This window comes from Eucalyptus grandis, chromosome 7, assembly GCF_016545825.1.
Source record: "Eucalyptus grandis isolate ANBG69807.140 chromosome 7, ASM1654582v1, whole genome shotgun sequence".
NCBI classification, from domain to species: Eukaryota; Viridiplantae; Streptophyta; class Magnoliopsida; order Myrtales; family Myrtaceae; genus Eucalyptus; species Eucalyptus grandis.
The window spans coordinates 36855055-36875923 of record NC_052618.1 but is presented as its reverse complement, the minus strand read 5'-3'; the positions used below and the strand labels follow the sequence as shown (position 1 = coordinate 36875923).

Here is a 20869-nt window from a genome sequence, read left to right as displayed (position 1 = left end):
CCTAGGTACGTCCTCGATATTCCCAATTACCAGGAGGTGAGAGACCTTCACGAATATCTCAGGTACGCCCTCGATATTCCTAATTACCAGAGGTGAGAGACCTTCATGAATATCCCAGGTACGCCCTCGATATTCCCAACTACCAGAGGTGAGAGACCTTCACGAATATCTTAGGTACGCCCTCGATATTCCCAATTACTAGGAGGTGAGAGACCTTCACGAATATCCTGTACGCCCTCGATATTCCCTTTACCGGGGAGGTGAGAGACCTTCATGAATATCCAAGGTACGCCCTCGATATTCCAAATTAGGAGGTGAGAGACCATTCACGAATATCTCAGGTACGCCCTCGATATTCCCATTTACCAGGAGGTGAGAAACCTTCACGAATATCTCAGGTACGCCCTCGATATTCCCATTTACCAGGAGGTGAGAGACCTTCATGAATAGCGAGGCACGTCCTCAATATTCCCAATTACTAGGAGGTGAGAGACCTTCATGAATATCCCAGGTACGTCCTCGATATTCCCAATTACCAGGAGGTGAGAGACCTTCACGAATATCCAAGGTACGTCCTCGATATTCCCAACTACCAGGAGGTGAGAGACCTTCACGAATATCCCAGGTACGTCCTCGATATTCCCAATTACCAGGAGGTGAGAGACCGTCACGAATATCTCAGGTACGCCCTCGATATTCCCAATTACCAGGAGGTGAGAGACCTTCATGAATATCTCAGGTATGCCCTCAATATTCCCATTTACCAGGAGGTGAGAGACCTTCATGAATATGCGAGGCACGTCCTCAATATTTCCAATTACCAGGAGGTGAGAGACCTTCATGAATATCCAAGGTACGTCCTCGATATTCCAACTACCAGGAGGTGAGAGACCTTCATGAATATCCCAGGTACGCCCTTGATATTTCCCAATTGCCAAGAGGTGGGACACCTTCACAAATATCCAAGGTATGTCCTTGATATTTCCAATTATCAAGTACCCCTTCGATGCTTGTGAATGTCCAAGTATCCCCCAAGAATTCATACTTGTGATCATCCAAGTACCCTTTCAATACCTATGATCAGCCAAATACCTATTTTGACGCCTGCAAATGTCCAAATATCCTTCAGGTTAGTACTTGTGAATATCCAGGTACTCTTTGATATGCTTGTGAATGTTCAGGTATCTTCTAGAATCGATGCCCTGAGAAAGGTCGACGCATCCTCCTGAGAAAAGTCGGATACCAGCTGTTGTCTTTGACAAAGGTCGAACACCCCCACAAAACAGATGCCCTGAGAAAGGTCGGTGCATCCCCCGAGAAAGGTCGGGTACCAACTAGTGTCCTCGATACAAATCAGGCACCCACAAATGAGATGTCTTGAGAAAGGTCAGTGCATCTTCCGTCAAGGCGACCGAAGAAAGGTTCGGATCCTAGACAGATCACCGATTAGCTCAACAGGCGACCGAAGAATGGTTCGGGTCCTGGAGGAGCAATCTCCCGTCAACGCGACCGAAGAAAGGTTCGGGTCCTAAACAAATCATTGATTGTTTTAACAGGCGACCGAAGAATGGTTCGGGTCCTGTGTAACATCCCTGGGTCCCACTTGTGTGATATTGTCCGCTTTGGACACTGAGTCCTCACGGTTTTAAAACGCGTCACACAATTAAAGGAACCCAAGCCTTATAAAGGCTTCCAGGAACCCCTCCCTAAACGATGTGGGACAAGAGGAAGAGGAATCCCTTCCCCTTCCCTTGCGCGCGTCCGAGGACCGGAGGCGTGGACGCACCGCCATCCCTCCTCCCCGCGCACCGCCGCTCGGGTCGTCACATCCTGGAGAAGCAATTTCCCGTCACGGCGATCGAAGAGTGGTTTAGGTTTGAGACAAACCACCGATTGCTCCAACAGGCAACCGAAGAATGGTTCGGGTCCTAGAGGAGCAATTTCCCGTCAAGGCAACTAAAGAAAGGTTCGGGTCCTAGACAAATCATTGATTGTTTTAATAGGCGACCGAAGAATGGTTCGGGTCTGGAGAAGCAATTTCCCGTCACGGCGACCAAAGAATGGTTCGGGTCCTGGAGGAGCAATCTCCCCTCAAGGCGACCGAAGAAAGGTCCGGGTCCTAGACAAATCATTGATTGTTTTAACAGGCGACCAAAGAATGGTTCGGGTCCTAGAGAAGCAATTTCCCGTCATGGCGACCGAAGAATGGTTCGAGTCCGAGAAAACCACTGATTGCTCCAACAGGCGACCGAAGAATGGTTCGAGTCTTGGAGGAGCAATTTCTCGTCAAGGCGACCGAAGAAAAGTTCGAGTCCTAGACAAATCATTGATTGTTTTAACAGGCGACCGAAGAATGGTTCGAGTCCTGGAAAAGCAACCTCTTCATATCACCAAGTAAGATGACGCCTTAATACTTGCCAAACTCGGGGTTCACACCCTATCTCACTCACTCCCAGTAAATAACTATAGGTATCTTCTTATCTGTCTTAGTATATGTAATGCTATATTGCTCTTTTTACATAGGACAATAAGTCCCAAATAAAATATAATCTGCTACGCATATATGGACAAAATTTAGGCATCAGTTTGTCTTTGAATGCAACCTCTGCGAGCTCACTTTCAAAGAGGGGCAGCTGTTGACGCCTAAAATTTCATTTTAATTAATTAAGTTTTACTTTTGTTTTTATTTTTTGTTTTATCTTTTTTCGGATGATAAATAAATAAAGAAAAAAGCGGAAAAGAAACGAAAAAAAAAAAAAAAAAAAGAAGAAGCAAAAACAGCTGCCCACCCTCTGGGCCTCCTCGGCCCACTTCCGCCTCAGCCTGGCCCAGCCGAGTCTCCTTCTTCCTCGCGCCTCTGCAGCACGCGTAGGGGGGCGCGACGCCGGAGCGGAGGGGAGGAGTAGTAACGACGCATGTGGAGCAGCTAGCACTAGACGGCGATGGGATGTGGAGCAGGGAGGCAGCTGGTGTCGGATAGGACGCCGGTTCGGCCGGCAAAGGCCGTGGCGACCAACAGTTGAACTCCGTCGACTGGCCACCCCTCGGCCTATAAATAGGCCGTCGATCCCAGCAGCGATGGACAAACAGAGATCCCGGAGAGAGAGAGAGAGGTCGGCCGAAGCTTGAGGTCCCCTGAGAGACTTCGGGGAGCTCGAGTGCAGGGTCGGCCATGGCGTGGTGAGCTCGGAGGGGTCCCCGAGAGACTTCGAGGAGCTCGAAGGGCGAGCCCGAGGGAGAGAGAGGGTAACTTGGCGACGGATCTGGCCAGATCTGACCGTCCAGGATCCACCGTCGCCGTTATTGTCCGCCGTGGTCATTGCCATCACTGCCCTTGCCCTTGTTGCCGTCGCTCGTCCCCGCCGTTGCCGCCTTCGATCGATCTAGCATCGTCGCCTTTGCCGCGCCATCGCCGAGCAAGTATCGTGCCGTCGCCCTCGCCCTCGCCATCTCCCTCTCTGTAAGTCCAGTCGTTGCCGCCGTCTTCGCCATCGTCGCCGCTACACCTCTTTGGCGCCCCCAATTTGGAAACCCTAGGGTTCCCGATTTTCCGGGTCGCGATCCCGGGTCGTCGGGTCGGACCCGGATCGGGAACCGGGTAGGGATTCCGTAAATCCCGGGGGGCGGCGGAGGTCGGATCGCGGGTCGAGTCGGATCCGGGTAGGGTTTTCGCAGGGGAGCCGGGTCGTGAGTCGGGCCGTGGGGCCGGGTTGTCGGGTCGGGCCAGGTGTCCTTAAACACCCGGCCACGACGCCGTTTCATTTAAAGTAAAAAAAAAAAATCGAGTCGGGCCCGCTCGCGTGTGGGTCGCTTGCCCGGGTTGGACCCAACCCTGATCCGACTCGAGTCAGTTTTTATAATATTTTTAAATAAATAATAAATAATAAATAATTTATTTAAAAAATCAAAAATAATTTATTTTCCAAAAAATATTAAAAAATGTTTTAATTTCCAGAAAATCGAAAATATTTAAAAAATGTTGAAAAATGTTTTATTTTCTAAAAATCGAGAAAAATCATTTTTTTCCAAAAATATTTTGAAAAATATTAAAAAATATTTTATTTTCCAAAAAATCAAAAAAATCAAAAATATTCCATATTTTCCAAAAAATGCCAAAAATCCAAAAAAAAAAAACCAAAAATTCATGAAAAAGCCAAAAAAATTCAGAAAAAGCCAAAAAGACATGTATTTTTCCTAAAAATACCAAAAAATCCAAAAATCTCTTTTATGTCCAAAAAATTAGAAAAAGACTAAAAATGTTTTTCCTCCCAAAAATGCATGGAAAATCCCTCGAACATAAAAAAAACCTCAATGTTTAAACAAGATTAGGTACCGAAAGGGCATTAGTGATTAACTAGTGTAATCAAGTCCCCGATCCTAATTTCTCTGATTGCGTAGAAGTGAGTATTTCTCCCAATACTTCGCTTGAGTTTCTAATCAACCCACCCCAAATCGATTAGTGGTGACTCCATTTTAAAATTTGATTTACAGGTTAAAAACTTGAACCATTAAGTCGTGAATTGGTGGACTTGGGAGAGTCCGGGCTTAATAATTTCAGCCGAGCCATTAGCCTCCTTAGGCACTCGTACCTGATCGCGAGCGCCGAAAAAAAGAGGTCGCAACAAGATATAAAGTGGAGGATATATTGAAATGATGTATTACAACACTTTTATACATGAGTCAACCTATAGGGTCATGTGCGAAAAGGATTGGGGTTCGAGTGTATGGTAGGCCATGAAAATGCGGTCAGAAGTCAACCTATAGGGTCATGTGCAAAAAGGATTGGGGCTCGCTCTTGTCATCTTGCCACCTCCACCCTCAGCCGCCACTCTTCTTCTCTTCCAACTCCACGCCCACGCCACCACGACCTTGGATCAAGACCAGGTCGTGAGGGAATGATCATGGAGGGTGTGAAGGAAATTTCCCTAATTAATTTTGAAGATTAACAAAACCTTCTTTATATGATTATCTATTCTAATGAGAAGTTTTCTAGGTGTTATTCTTGGAGTAGATATATTCAAATCACGATCAAAGACTTAATAGAGATTTTGATTCTCTATGATCTTGATTGTATTAAGTCGAGGCAATGGTATATATTATACATAGATTGTCTAGATTATACACATCATTGACCGATATGAGAAGATCTCCAATCTTCAAAACAAGCTTGGAATATAATGAAGCGCAATGCTTAGGAATTAGCTTGGATTTCTTTCTATATATATCGATTGTCCAGGAGGGGCGAACATCCACATAATCTTTCATCGTTGGAGATTTGTAATCCATGCGACAATCATTGGAGAGAAGATGCACTTTCCCAATGGTGTAATCAATTTATGGAAACCTATCTTTGTTGTATGGTAGCAGAATCAAGGGAGACTCTATTCTTAGCATCCTAGAAGCAATCATATCGTCCTAAATCATTCAAAGTCTAATGGGTGGGTTGGATGAATGATCCTTAGAGCTTATGTCCAAGGGTTAGTTTGGACAATGAGGAGTATAAAGGGATATTGTGATGTGAATAACAATCGAAGTCTAAAAATTCCATAGTGCTAGAGAGCTTTGACACTACATACTCTTTTTTGTGAGTTAAATTTGTAATCACTAAGAGGTTGTTGTTGGAGTGTGAGATCAAAAAATCACACTTATTTGAGTCGAGAGTACTTAATTGATGTAACTTCTGATTGGTTCATTAATAAAATCTAGTTAATAACTGTTAGTATAAGAGAGTGGACGGCTTATCTTAAGCTAAACCACTATAATTTTTTTGTGCATTTTTCTATCCCTTAAACTCTTATTTATTTCTTGTGATAGAATGTAGCACATCGGTAAGATTTGATCATCGCACAATTTGCCACTGAATGTTGTCCTTTTGCAATATTAAATTTTTTTTTTAATTCTACATATTTACCTATTCACCTTCCTCTGGGTGATATATTTCTAGCCCTAATAGAGGGTCATGGCCAGGCAGAGAGAAGTAGTAGAGATAGAGACACGCTCACACGCTCGTGAGGACTAAGGGGGGGAGAAGAGAGATGAAGCGATGGTAGCGGCAATCCTTGCGTGCAAAGGCTGGCCGTGGATTCCTTGAAGGCGATGGTGATAGGAGGCGTCGGCCTTCACGATGAGCAAAGGCTGTTGACAGCGCTTGCGCTATAAGTCGGAGGAAGGAGGGTACTAGGGTTTTATCTTGAGTTTGGCATTAATACACTTGAAATCTTGGAAAAAAAATCAAAAGTCGATCTATCTATGTCACAGATTCAATTAATGAAAAATAAAATTGATAGATTGATCCCTAATTTGGGAAATAAATTTTCCACCACTAGACCAAACAAAAGTCTAATTTCTTTTATCAAAATTCGGTAAAGTACAGTAATAACCAAAAAAATTAAATGAATAATTTTACTAATACATTGAATTTCCCCGAATCATATATTGGTAATGTGTTTTTTTTTTTTTTGGTCATAAGTAATAATATATTGAGCTTTGAGTCAAACATTTATACAAGATCCGGCACCACAAAACTTGCACTCATGAAGACAATAAGTCTAAACGAGTGAAAGGGAGCCGGATGCAAAAGAACTCTGCAAAAGCTGCTAAAGCGAATAACAGCCTAAACAACAGGCAAATGAGGAAAGAGGAGGCCACGTAGGGCCAAAAGGAACTCAACCTTGACAAAACAACCAAAACAAATGACAGACAACAAAGAAAGAAAACAGCCACAAAACCCCAAGGAGGGAGTCACCACCGTAGACGAATAGCAGCCAAACTAGTCAAGGTGAACACAACCCCAGCCGAAGGAAGAAAGCGGAAGGCCATCATACAGCAAGCGTCTGAGAAGTCAACGGCCGCAACCCAACCACAAGCTGCCTCTGAACGACTCCAAAGAACACTAAGGATCCGCCGGATGAGGAGAGAAGATGCAAGGATCTATCCCCTAGTTACGCTAGAGTCTTCTGTTTTTTGGATTATGTTTCTTATTAAATAAGCCTAGAGATTCTCTTTTGTACAATTAGATGTCAAAAGCTAAGGAGAAAATTGGCAAAACAAGAAAAACTCATTCCAGCACCTAAATTTCTGAACTTTTTCTTTTTTTCCAACGTTTGACAATAAAGCATTTTCATTCTCTCATTTTCTATTGCTTTGTCCCCGGTGTTCGCAAAGTAGCTTTATTGCTTTTCAAAAGGCAGGAACAGCCTCTCTCTCTCTCTCTCTCTCTCTCTCTGCGCGAGAGTGCATCCAAAGGGAGGGACATCTTCATCTGAGGGAAGAGGGAGATGTAAAATTCAAAATGCGTGCTAAAAAATTGCTCCCACCGTGGAAGCCACAAAGAACACATTCACATAATGATGTCCCTGTGCAGCCCACTGAGCCAACCTCCCCAATTGGGGTTGACTACCATTCCAGATATGAAATTCTCTTTTTGGAAAGCGTAACAATAAACACTTATGATTATCGCCGGATTGGTCTTTCTGTGATTCTAACTCCTTTTGTTACAGCGGGAGTAGCGGAATTATTATGAATGCGATGAGAGGGGGAGGGGGAAAGGTAGTCAAAGCACAATTTTGCATCCTCTCTTGAGCTACTATGAAGAACTAATAAGACTAGTATCTATGAGCATGGGGAAAATTTAATCTATAACCTTTTAATTGTGCCAATGGAATTATAAATATTTTTACGTTTTGCCAATTAAGTCTATTCAGTCAATTTTGATTGGAAAATTATTGATATGGAAGTAGGCCATTCTGCATGGTGCGATCGGCGTTGACGTGGACATTTTTTTAATAATACTTTAATAATTTTTCAATTTATTTAGTTATTTATTAATTTCTTTTTTCTTTTTCTTTTTTTTCCTTTCCCTTCTTCCTCCTATAGCCACTCACTAGGCAGCCAATGAGGATGATCTTTGCTAGAGTCCAACAAGGTGACCTCCTTGGCCCTCGTCTTTGGTCGGATACACTCAATTGGCAAAATATGAAAAATGCTTAATAATTATGAAAAAAAGGTTTAATAATTAGTACAATTAATATGTTTCGAATTGAATTAATGAAGTGCAATAGATTTAGGGCTTTTCATTATGATTGGTTGTTAGCATGTTTAATCTTGAAATTAGAGAAATAAATGCGTGATAATTGCTTGCATTGCCAAGCTGAAGCAAATTTTGTCTTAATGAGGGTGCGCTTACCTTAAGAAAATTTGTGTCTTTATTTTGCGGAAAATGAATGATTTGGATTATATTTTCCTAAATATGATCGCTTGTATCATTTAAAGAAACAAATAAATGAAAAATATTTTCATCGTCCATGAAAATATTTAGACATAAATTATTATCCATAATGAAAACATTTTTTATTGACAAATTATTTCAAGCGATATAAACAATTATATTTACGAAAATATTTTTCAAATTATTCATTTTCCGTGAAATAAATAGAGCCAATTGGCTTTGTCATTTGATGAAACAACGATTAGCCATGGCAATCGCTTGTTCAGATGACTTCTTCTAATCGAAAAATATGGTCTTATTTCTAGACCACCAATTAACCCAACAAATAGCGGCCCATTTTTATCTCTTGAAAAATTTTGCTTAAAGTGTAGCTTACAATCTATATGACGCTTAGAGTGGGGCTTGACCGAGGGAAATTGTCAACCTCCTGTACATATATTAATTTCATATTTTTTTTTAATTTTACTATTTGAATCCTAAACCTTTGTGTAAAATCCCAATATAGTTCTTTTTGGCTAATTCTAACTAGGAATTATTGATGTGGTAGTGCACCATGTATGATGGTCAGCCATAACTAGATCATTATGTCAGCAATTTCAAGTGAAAATGTACTACATTATAATTTCACACAAAGATTTAGGACTATATTGGCAAAATTGAAAAGTTTGGGACTTAATTGTCATTTGTACAATAACTTTAAGACAGATTGGATAATCTTCTCAGCTTGACGACCTAATTCATTTCTTCTAAAGTTCGGTCCATCTAGACCCGGTCAATTTTACTAAAGAAAAAGGCCTTTAATTTTTATTGATTTAATGGATGAACACCAAAATAGCCAAAGCCTTTTCAGCTCACTCCTAACGGATTACGTACATTATTTCACCATGGGCAGAGAGATACATAAGGATTTCTTAGGTCAAGCCTTTCGTTCATCAGATATATACTTGAATGAAATCCCCTCTCCTTAATAAAAATCATGCGGACGCAGCACCATGATTTCAGGTGTTCATTAGAAAATTAAAGAATAGTTCAATTGCCAACGCACTTCCTCCCCCATTATCGTAGCCGCTTCGACGATGATTTGAGAGGGAAATAATTGCATGCCCCTATCACGGGTTGACCTTCACGTAGCGTGGGCCTATGGCCTGCTTAATTCTCAGCCTAGCAAAGATCACTGGTTGCTGTCTGTTCTGATGGCGTTCATGCGTTTTGTAAGCATGCAAGGAGCTTTCCTAGATGGACTTGGTGTTCTTAATCCAACCAAATTATTAACCTAATCTTGCGGTTTCCCTTTTTGTTCCCGTGGCTTTGGATGCCTAATCTAAGATCAAAGTCAAACGTGTCCTAGAACAAGTATTAATTGTTGCGGAGTGATTGGTCCTATTCCCAAGACGTCCTGTAAAATAAAATCTACACGATGTTGTCTTCATTTTTTTTTTCCATTTTCAAGATTATTTCAGAATGTCACGTAAGCATTAGATTATATTACTTGGCCTTGCATTAAAAGCTTTGATCTTTGTCAAATTCAAAGAATAATTAACAAGACCATTATCAAGGAGGTGAATATAAGGTTATATCTCTTCGAGACATCAATAAATTTGAATAAGGATAGAGACAAAGGAAAAAAGCATATGTGCTTAGGGAAACGTTTTAAAAGTTGTGCATGACAATTAAATGGGTTAAATGCTTGGATTTAATCAATTCGTGAGACTTGAAAGATGTTGCATGGGATCATAGAAAAAATTTGTACTTTTACTATAAATAAATTAGTTTGAATGGCAGAAATGTAGAAAGAAATTAATTTGAAAAAAATGGGGAATAAGGGGGCAACGATAGATTAATGTGTTGGGTAATCAACTTTCTTCCAATTTGCCCCTAATTTACAAATTAAGGCCAATGAAATTTAATTGAAACTTTTTATGCCCATGTGATTTCCACTGACAGCTAGTTCAAAAATTTTATGTCCATGTGACTTTTTTTTCTTTCATTTTTTTTTTTTAATAATCCAGAGACACGCCTACCTAATTTTCACTCATTTCACCATGTCTCTTTCCATTATGGATTCCGAAACCCGAAATGCGTGTATATAATTCATTGAACATTTACTTTTTTCTCACATTAGTTCATCACCTAACTAAGCATTGGAGCAACTTGCTCAGCACTTGCACGACGCTGAACGACCGAGATTCAGCCCGCCATTCAATCCATCTCTCTCGTGGTCAAAATCAAACCAAACGGTTCATCTCAAAATGCAATCTTCGATCTCAATCCACGCAAGCGAAATGAAACAAAATACAAAACCGGGAGACAGAGTCAGGAGGGGAATGTTTCTGGTCCGAGCGACTGAAGAAAAGCATGTCACGGCCAGGGAGCGAACACGACGACCGACAAACCGCATGAATATGTTCGCTCTGCAATAAAAACAAAAGCCCTTTTTAGACCTGATGGAGCTTCTGCTGCTGCTGCTACCGCTTTCACCCCCACAATAATGCCTCCTATCTCCTCCTTTTTATAAACTAATTCATTAAAAAGAAGACAAAATTCATTATGATCTTACTGCATCATGAGATAGGTCACTATGAGTAGCCCCTGTGGGTTAAATTCTCGCTTGTCTGAATAAGACAACTGGTGCTATCAAGGTCCAGCAATATTTTACATTTGTTCTCATGTCCTGTGGTGTGTACTGTGATCATTCCACTTTCACTGTATCAGTAGTTGGAAATATCTGGATATTTTACAAGTTTTTTTTTTTTTGGGGGGGTGGTGTATTTAGCAGCTCAATACACGTATCTCCTTTTGTAGTTGGTGATCATGAGGAAAGGGGCATAGTTAAGGACATGGCACTTTTTCAGGAAGCATGAGTCGCCAAATTATGTTAGATTTATGTGGCCTTTTATGGCTTGCAATCAGGAAAGGTGTTCACGGAATCATGGCTAACATCTTCCTATAACGAGTGAAGGGACAAAAATGTTCTGTAGCACCTCAAAATCTATCACCTATTGACTGCGCCTAAGGTTTCTAGATACTCCTTGATCTACTTTTGAGGTTCCTTCTAGATCAATTTCTAAGATGGTCGAGTCGCTATCGATTTATTTATAATATATAGATCGATTGGACATATAGAATGCATATGCAGTTTTTAGAATAACTTATTGTTCTAAGCGCGGTGTGCAAGATGATTGATTCATGTATGCAAAAAATGAGTCTTACATCTGAATTTTAGGTTAGTTGTGAGGAAAGTTTAACATCTCACTATGCCTTTTTATAATCATAAGATAAGCGAAATAGGATCAAGAATGACCCGGTCGTATCAAATCACATTTAACAGTTAAAAATACGCAATACATGGAGACGTAACATTTAACAATTAAAAATCACATGTGCGGAGGACACAACAAAATAACACGACATGTGATGTGGCATGCAAGGATGACATATATGAATGATTAGGCATGAAATGATAATAACTCATGGTGAATCATTGTATGGCATGAGACATTGTGTGGCGTACTAAAGTAGTGTGACAACAATTTAAACGAAATTGTGTAGAGTCATATGAAAATCGAAGTCTATATTTTGAAGAAGAGTTTTAAAAAGCATGATTGGCAAGAACAAGGCCATGATGGTCCACATACTCATGCTAAACGTATGGCCTTTAGCTCTCTAGCCGCATCATCGCAAGTATGCCCTACAGCACCTCAAACATGAAGATACCATACAGCCAACTCAGCATCATACTTTTCTAAAATTTCCCAAATTCTAGGTTTAGGTGATCTACTAAAAAACAATCAACGTACTGAGTGTTCATTTTTGAGTCGCCACTGATCTCTCTATTTCTAGATTAACAGAAACATAAATCATATTTCTTAGTAAGAAGCCAATGAACCATCTAAGTGAAAAAAAGGCGCCACATGGTCGACATGAAGTTGTAGGTCCGGGCGCTCAATTACATGTCTAGATTGGATAACGCCCCGACAGCAGCTTTTGGATATCACATCCTCTAGTCATGTCCTAGATTGTGAATATCAAATGATGTACTAGGTCGAGGGGTCCAACATTAGCTTTTTGAGACCAAGCCATCACAACATAGATTGAATCTGTCTAAGAGATTTGAAAAGTTTCATGCCATTTGTAATGCCCTGATCATGGTTATAGGCATCCGAGGTTGAATTGGAGAAAATTACCCAAAAAAACAAAACAAAAAAAAAAGTCTCATACCTAATATATTGATACCAATTCAGTATCAAATATTTCATTATGCCAAATTTAGTCATATACTTGTTAATCAATTTTAGCGGGAAATTGATAGTGTGGATGCTAATTTTTTATGTGGTATGACTAGCCCCAATGTAGACAATTTTTATAATTCTTTTATTTTTCTGAATTTTTCCGTTTTTTCTTTTCTTTTCTTTGCTTTTTTTTTTTTTTCCTTATTTCTCTCAATTGGCCCACAGCCTCAACGATGGTGGTGACCTTTGCCAGCCACCAGAGAGGACTAGGACACCTGCATCGTTGCCTAGATTTGTGCCTTCACCTGTCCTCGCCGATCCACAATAAAATAAAATAAAAAGATAAAAAAAATTCAGTAAAATTATAAAATAATTGCAAAAATTGTTACGTTAGTGTCGGTCATGTTACGTATGATGAGCAATATCCAGAGAATTTTGGCCGAAATGATTATATTAGCAAATCATTGAAAAATTTAAAAAAATTCAGTAAAATTATAAAATAATTGCAAAAATTGTTACGTTAGTGCGGTCATGTTATGTAAAATGAGCAATATCCACATCAGAGAATTTTGGCCAAAATTGGCTGAAATGATTATATTAGCAAATCATTGAAAAATTTAAGGCTAAAATTGAAGAAATTGAAAGATTTATGACCGAATCGTCATTTGTGCAACAAGTTTAGAACTATTTCGACTATTATCCCATTGAATTGAGCCTCATGAAAGTTTCATCATACTTAGACCAAAAATTACTTTTTTGTCCAATGCCCGATTGAGTTGATTTTTGTTGCGCAGGCAAGCTTGCAACCTCCATTTTCATGTTGTAATTATTGGGCCATCAGATCGAGGGTTTAAAAATTCGCCTTTCGACTGACAAGATAACATTGGTATCAAAAGGTTGTTTTTTTATAAGTAAAACCCATATATGAAGTTAGAACAATATTGTTTACCCCTTTAAATATAGGCCAAAGTTTGTTTATGGCCGACCAGTTAATTTTCGAACTCAAAAATGAAAAAAAGAGGCATCAACGTTCGTGATGTTTCTGAGTATGATCCCTTCGGCATAACGATCTAAGGGCTGAATAATTGGTTATTGTAGTTCCAAATTCAAAAATTCAAACCAGCGGTATGACAACATCATGTGAATTGTACAATTTCTAACATCTTTCGGCGTTAGACAGCACAGTAGGATATGAAATAGTCATGCCAATTTCAATATAATAATGACCTAAAGAACGTGCAATTCCTGACTAATATCCATAAATGTACTGATATCAATAAGCCAATAACCGCCTTAACCTCAAACTTTTACAAAAGAAATTCTACCAAAGAATAATCTAAATTACGTTGTGGCCACACATAACTATAAACGCACAAAATTGTTGTTTAATAATCGAGATGATTGGGACGTATTTAATGAATCTCTTACTTTCTAAATTTGAATTGAAATGAATTCCAAGTGCTCCATAAATATCTATCTTTCCTTGTAAGATAATCGAGATTACATTCAAAAAATGGATTATAAATAGAGTACTTGGACATTATTCTTTTCATTACCTCGTAGAGAGTTACTTCATATTTTATCAGGTGATAAAATAGAAATAGTAGATTTAGAATGCTAAACTTTGTATTTAGCTTTAGCCCAAAGGATTGAAATCTTTATGTACTATTTCATTATTTATCACTTTAACTTGGAACTATTTCTTTCCATACGCAACACTTGTGGAAATTGTTAGCGTGATTCGAAGCAACCCCCTTTCATCCTCCGACTGAAACTCATTAATTAAAATAAATCAATCTGAACTTCTCTTTCTTTGTTAAATTATTCTTTCCATTTTTGCATACATAAATATGTGCTTTTCTTTCTAGTTTATTATCAGATTCGTGATTCATTTATTCATAATCTCATCACATATCTCACTGAACTGAACTGGAGCCTTTTAAGTTCATACATCCTTAGTTTACTCTCAATATGATCTTTTCCATGAAATTGGCCTGTTTAATTCCCTAGGAAGTTAACATTATTACAATAATTGCTACACGAGGAAGATGAAAAGGAACGAGATAAGATTACTATCTTCAAGAAGAGGTGAAAGAATAAGTCGTGATGAACCAAGAGAAAGTAGGGAATATGAAGAGCATACCAAGACAAATTTCTCTACAAATATATGATAGAATAATACCCGATGCTCTTTCCAAGGGCACATGATGACCTAACTACTCCTAAAAATGGCTCCTTATATTTATTGTTCACCAATGCACTCCTCATCAAATCTATCTACATACATTATTTATTTATCTATCTTATTAGATAGATAGAGTGCATGTGAGTATAGACTTTTCGGGTTTTGCGCAAACGATGGAGAGAGAGAGAGGGGGGAGGGAGGGAGAGGGGGAAAAATAAATACTATTATAATTTTTACTATTATAATTGTTATTATTATGATAATAATAATAAATTATTATTATTATGATGGAATTCAAGCAAGAGCTTTGCCATGTGAGAAAAGCAGCTTTCATCCTCTTGTAAAGCGACCACGCCCGTTTGGCTGCAATCATGCGGTCTACCTTGTTATAATTCCTTTCACTTGTTCCTTCTCGTTCTTACATATTCCCTTCCTCTCTCTCTCTTTCTCTCTCTTTTCCCCCCCTCTTTCCTAGACCTTGTTTTTCTAAAACAAAAGGAGCGTTTCTTTTTTACAAATTGTCTCTTCCTCTCACCATCGTATGCCTCGCCATATTTTAACCTTAGTCTCGGAAATTACCCCAATTTTTAAACAAGCAATTAACATCTCGTGAAGGTGATTGGAAAACCAAAGCTTCTTTAACCTCCCCTCTAAGTTATTAGCCCCAAAGATGGCGATGAATGATTGTTAATTTGTTGTGGTCGCGCACTCGTCGACCATGCTTTCGAAGTGCTTCCCACAAGCAAATTCGAGAACACTACCAACCGCACAAGCCATGTAACCATGTCCAATGGGCAAGGCGGTTTCTATTATGGCAAATAGAGTCGTGGTACTATACCCTATCCATCGCTAATTTCGTTCTCTTTTTTCATTTTTCGGGCTTAAGATACATCCCCCTTTTTTCTCATCTTGCATAAGAAAATTGGGTTACCGATCATCCACGTGGCTAAATTAGACAATTTAATTTGCAAGAAAAGGGGGAAAAGTGACCAAATTTAATGAAAGCGAAAAATGGGACACTCGGAGATTGGGAAGCGTGGAGACCCGCTCGTGCGGAGAAGCCGTTCACGCTCCCTAAGCAAAAAAATCAATTAACAAAAAGAGAGAATTCCACTAAAGCACAGTATTATTTTAGTCATGAGCTAAACTCCAAAAGTCTTCATTGCAACAAAGGCATCGAAGACCACATTTAAACTCGTCAAACTCACCATTTCTAAGCAACCCGCCATCATTCTTTCTCTTTGATTAAAAATACTTTTATAAAGAATGAATCTCAGGATACGAAACACTCCTCTGATTTTTTACTCGAGTCGAGATTTTGACCCGAGCAATCCAAGTGGTAAAGTTGATCGAGGCGCGAGGGCTTCAGGCCTATGTCGGAGTTGTATGTGTGTAATGAGAGTAGATGAAATAGTAGAATGGAGATTTGAGCAACGCCAGAATTTAATGAGAAAAGTGCAAATGACGAGCAGCTACTAATCCACTCAAAAAATGCCAGGCTCTCTCGACTTCATGTTAGTCTTTGCTAAAAGGAGAAGAGAAAATTACATCGGTTGTAACTTTTGAAGCGAGATGTTATCACGAGGGTCTCACGCTAAAGTCCAAAGGTCCAAATGGGCTTAATCGGCATGGTCTTAAGCCATGCAATTTTTTGTTTTTTTTTTAATTTCCAAACAAGCATACGTTAATTTAAGAAAAGGAAAAGAAAAAAGAGAGAGAAAGAAATTGGGTTATATTTTATTCGCTTCCCAAAACATCTCTCTGTCTCTCTCTAACATACTTTTCAAAGAGACACAGCCTTTTCTCAGCCTTCCCGAATCCTGTCCCAATCGATCCACCTATATATTCACACCACCAACTCCAGCCTTTCTCCAAACTCCATTCCTCTCCTTTCGAAAACCCCCCTTAGCATGCTTGCTGTTTAGTCACTCCCCAAGTCAGGAGGAAGTCACAGTGTAGAGAGAGAGAGAGAGAGAGAGAGAGAGAGAGAGAGAGATGGCGAGCGACAAGGTGGTGGAGACAGTGATAGTGGGGAACTATGTGGAGATGGAGACGGAGGAAGGGAAGCCCCAGAGCATCAAGAACAAGATGTCCAACTTCTTCTGGCACGGCGGTTCCGCCTACGATGCCTGGTTCAGCTGCGCTTCGAATCAGGTTCCTAAAACCAGATCTAATTCATCGCCTCTCGGCCCTTTCGCCGAGATGGGTTATCTGCAGGATTCGTATAAAGATTACTGCTCGGTAGCGATGAACGTCTCCCTGATCGACTGTTCCATTGCTGCGTGTGTCTCAGGTGGCCCAGGTCCTGCTCACGCTGCCCTACTCCTTCTCGCAGCTCGGGATGCTCTCGGGCATACTTTTCCAGCTCTTCTACGGCCTGCTGGGGAGCTGGACCGCGTACCTCATTAGCACCCTTTACGTGGAGTACAGGACCAGGAAAGAGCGAGAAAAAGTCGATTTCAGGAACCATGTCATTCAGGTAAAATCAACCCAACAACAGCAACAACAAGAAAACCCTAAAAAAGCTGCATCCCAGAAGCCCCCACGTCTTCTTCTTCTTCTTCTTCCTTCCTTCCTTCTTTATGCCCTGTTTCATGTTCTTCTTCTTGTATTGCTTTAGTGGTTTGAAGTTCTGGACGGCTTGCTCGGGAGGCACTGGAGGAACGTGGGTCTGGCGTTTAACTGCACTTTTCTTCTGTTCGGATCTGTCATTCAGCTCATAGCCTGCGCAAGGTCTCTCTCTCTCTCTCTCTCTCTCTCTCTCTGACTCCTATTTTATCTCCATCCTCTCTCCATCTTTATTATATTCACAATATACCCATTAGAGAGAGAGAGAGAGGGAGAGGAGGAATCAGAATGATGTGAACCTTGTTTTGATCTCTGCATTCTTTGGTGAAATGCAGCAACATATACTACATCAACGACAACCTGGACAAGAGGACGTGGACGTACATCTTCGGGGCGTGCTGCGCCACCACCGTCTTCATCCCTTCCTTCCACAACTACCGCATCTGGTCCTTCCTCGGCCTCGTCATGACCACCTACACCGCCTGGTACCTCACCGTCGCCTCCCTCCTCCACGGCCAGGTAAATGCAAAATTCTATCGCGCTCGTTCGGTCCGGCCAATGCTAGCGCCGCCGTGTGGTAGGCGGAGCCGGTCACACATTTGATAAATGTTTAGAATAGTTGCGAGGGACTCACTAGATCTCAAGATTCGCGCGGACCCTAGATTCGTTGCGCGTTAGATATATTTTGTCAAAATTGTCTAGGACCAGAGAATATGTGAATTTGAGCGAACGCATAATCCAACTGTTTCCACAAATCAAGCTATTAATTAATTATATGTCATTATTATTATATGAGTTTTTAATTTTCTCCTTAAATTAGGTGGAAGGAGTCAAGCATTCGGGTCCGACTAAGATGGTCCTGTATTTCACCGGGGCCACAAACATTCTCTATACATTCGGGGGACACGCTGTCACTGTGTAAGTCTTGTCTCCAGGGATTTATTCTATTTATTTTCCGGTCCCTGTCTTTTACGTTATTTACAAATCTTCACGTTCATGTCCTTCTTTGTTGTTTCTTAATAATTCGCTTGAAAACATTATCTTATAAAGCCGGTCTGAAAATGACTGGGAGCTTAGAGAGCTTGCGCTTCTTGAGAGGACATGATCTGACCCCCTTGCGCTTCTTTTTCCTGTAGGATTGGGAAAAGAAGGGGGGGTGAAAATGACATAAAAAAAAAGTAATTATGGTCCTTGTTGGTAAAATGTAGATTTTTCCTTTATGGAGTAAAAAGTCAAGGGATCTTTCTCATGTTTGCTTTTGCTTTTATCACGAGGGCATGCCAAAAGGGATCCGTTTCCATGAAAGAATCTTAGCTTTAGAAGCTGGCATTAATGTTGTCCCGGAAAAACAAATAATAATAAAAAGTTGAGGGACCCAAAAGAAAAATTAATGAAATATGGCTCTTTACAGGGAACAAGTAAATGCTTACTTACGAAGACAGTAGAATTGCAAAAAAAAAAAAAAAAAACCAAAAATAAAATATAACAATATTTTCAAAATTAATTTCGCTTCTTGGTGTAGGGAAATTATGCACGCGATGTGGAAGCCCCAGAAGTTCAAGGCTATATATCTGTGGGCGACGTTGTACGTGATGACCCTGACCCTCCCGTCGGCGGCGGCGGTCTACTGGGCGTTCGGAGACATGCTCCTCAACCACGCCAACGCCTTCTCTCTCCTCCCCAGGTCGCCGTTCCGCGACATGGCCGTCATTTTGATGCTCATTCACCAGGTGAGCTTAGTCCTATTGATGATGCTTCGTGTTCAATTTAGTTTACTCTATAGTTCTTAAGCTTATAGTAGATAAAGAATTATCAGAAAATATAATGTCGATAGTAGATTTGATCAATCTTCCATGACCGTAGCATCTTTGTCTACTATAATTGTGTATCCTATGCATTGATGATGTACATTGCTTGGGCATGCAGTTTATCACATTCGGGTTCGCCTGCACGCCGCTCTACTTCGTGTGGGAGAAGGCGATCGGGATGCATGAGTGCAAGAGCCTCTGCAAGCGGGCGGCGGCAAGGCTGCCGGTGGTCGTCCCGATCTGGTTCCTGGCCATCATCTTCCCTTTCTTCGGCCCCATCAACTCCACCGTTGGGTCCCTCCTCGTCAGCTTCACCGTCTACATCATCCCCGCCCTCGCCCACATCTGCACCTTCAAATCCTCAGCTGCTAGAGAGGTAACAAAATCGCTATGTTTCACCCTGATTTCTCTCACTAGTTTCCCTAGTTCAACGTTGTAGAAAGTGGCACTGGCCCTGGATGCTTTTTGTCAGTGTCTCAGTCGTTGTCTCTGAAAGTTTTGACTGAATTAGTGAAAGAATTAAAGAGAAAATCTCTCTGTCTCTCTGTCTCTATCTTTTTCTTTCTGCACGTTTGCTTTAATGCCTAGAAGAAACAGAAGTGATGGCGTGTGGTCATAGTCCAGCAGGCCAGACCCGGTCCTTTCTCCTATGACTTCTGATTTTCTGAGATTTCTACCTTTTTCTTGCCATCTTTTGTACTGTTTTTCTTTATTAATATAGCGTAAGATGAATTTTTAAGGATTGCAATTTTATTGTTCTTTTTTTTTTCTTTGTCGGAACACCTGCTGGTTTTCAAATGATGATGCTTAGAAAAGAGTAATGTCAACTGACCCTTTCTAAACAGTCGTTAAAAACTTCATTTTTTTCTACTCTTTTCTTTTTCTGAGTGTGGCGAGACTCCATGCTTTTTTTTAACCGAGACAAGGTAAGTTGAACATGGATGGGACAAGGTACCAGTCAGAAAACAGAAGAGAATCTGCTCATCAGAGTATCATACAAATTTCATTACTTACATGGTGAAATATGAAATCATTCAAAATGTAGAATTTAATCTCAAGGTATCGTAGAAATTTTCATGAAACGATTTTCCTAAGGGCATCTTTATTGTTGTGTGGTGCAGAACGCAGTGGAGCAACCCCCGAAATTCGTGGGCCGGTGGATCGGAGCATACACGATCAACATGTTCGTGGTCGGGTGGGTGCTGGTGGTCGGGTTCGGGTTTGGCGGGTGGGCAAGCGTGACCAATTTCGTCCACCAGATCGACACGTTCGGGCTCTTCACCAAGTGCTACCAATGCCCTCCTCCTACGCTTCCCCCGCCGACGCCCCACCCCCTCAACGTCACTGCATCTCCACCGCTCCAACACCCTCACCACGGCCTTCGCAACCCTTGAATTTCCTCCTGATTTTCCTGCAATTAGCGATCGGGAATTCACAAAATCTCAAAGTCATGCCAAAGAAAAGCTTCAAATGTCACTCCTAAAGAAGCTTTGGGGATTTTCCTAGTAGGCAGAGGAGATAGGAACTGAAATGCACAATCGCCCCCAAATTGTCTATTTCCATTTTTCCAATTTACCCCAACACCACTTCTATTTTCTGAGTTTAGCTTATAGTTTTTGTCATGTCCTTGAGAGAGGGAGAGAAGGCGAGAGAGAGAGAATATTGATCCATCTGTATGTTTAGCTATCTTTTGATATGAGATGATGTTCTCAATTGGCTCTCAACCGTCCATCTCTACCAGCTATATGGTTCATTCACGTGAGCTTTTATCTTTTTCTGACAGTGAGAGAATTAACTTTTAATCAGCTATGCTAACTCCATAACTATCATGCGCATACATCTGATCTTATTA

The 20869-nt window shown here is 40.6% G+C and overlaps 1 protein-coding gene across 2 annotated transcripts; it reads left to right on the top strand.

Moving 5' to 3' along the window:
* The first annotated feature begins 3103 nt into the window (after positions 1-3103).
* LOC104453418 (auxin transporter-like protein 5) lies at positions 3104-20741 on the top strand. 2 transcript variants are annotated; one of them, XM_039318274.1, is made up of 9 exons: positions 3104-3113; positions 16601-16795; positions 16935-17120; positions 17262-17374; positions 17545-17728; positions 18030-18127; positions 18732-18939; positions 19136-19393; positions 20139-20411. In XM_039318274.1, exons 2-9 carry the CDS (start codon positions 16637-16639, stop codon positions 20409-20411), a joined length of 1479 nt encoding a protein of 492 aa, XP_039174208.1. In that variant the 5' UTR covers positions 3104-3113; positions 16601-16636. The 2 variants fall into 2 exon arrangements, with proteins under 2 accessions (XP_039174208.1, XP_018715362.2); XM_018859817.2 differs by lacking the exon at positions 3104-3113 and having other exon boundaries at positions 16472-16795; positions 20139-20741.
* The last annotated feature ends 128 nt before the right edge of the window (positions 20742-20869 follow it).

What these genes read in the sequence shown, in the direction of transcription:
- LOC104453418 (XM_018859817.2), top strand. Translation starts at nt 16,637, where the DNA reads ATGGCGAGCGACAAGGTGGTGGAGACAGTGATAGTGGGGAACTATGTG. An exon ending in TCAGCTGCGCTTCGAATCAG is followed by an intron (nt 16,796 to 16,934) that starts GTTCCTAAAACC and finishes CGTGTGTCTCAG; the next exon opens with GTGGCCCAGGTCCTGCTCAC. An exon ending in TTTTGATGCTCATTCACCAG is followed by an intron (nt 18,940 to 19,135) that starts GTGAGCTTAGTC and finishes TTGGGCATGCAG; the next exon opens with TTTATCACATTCGGGTTCGC.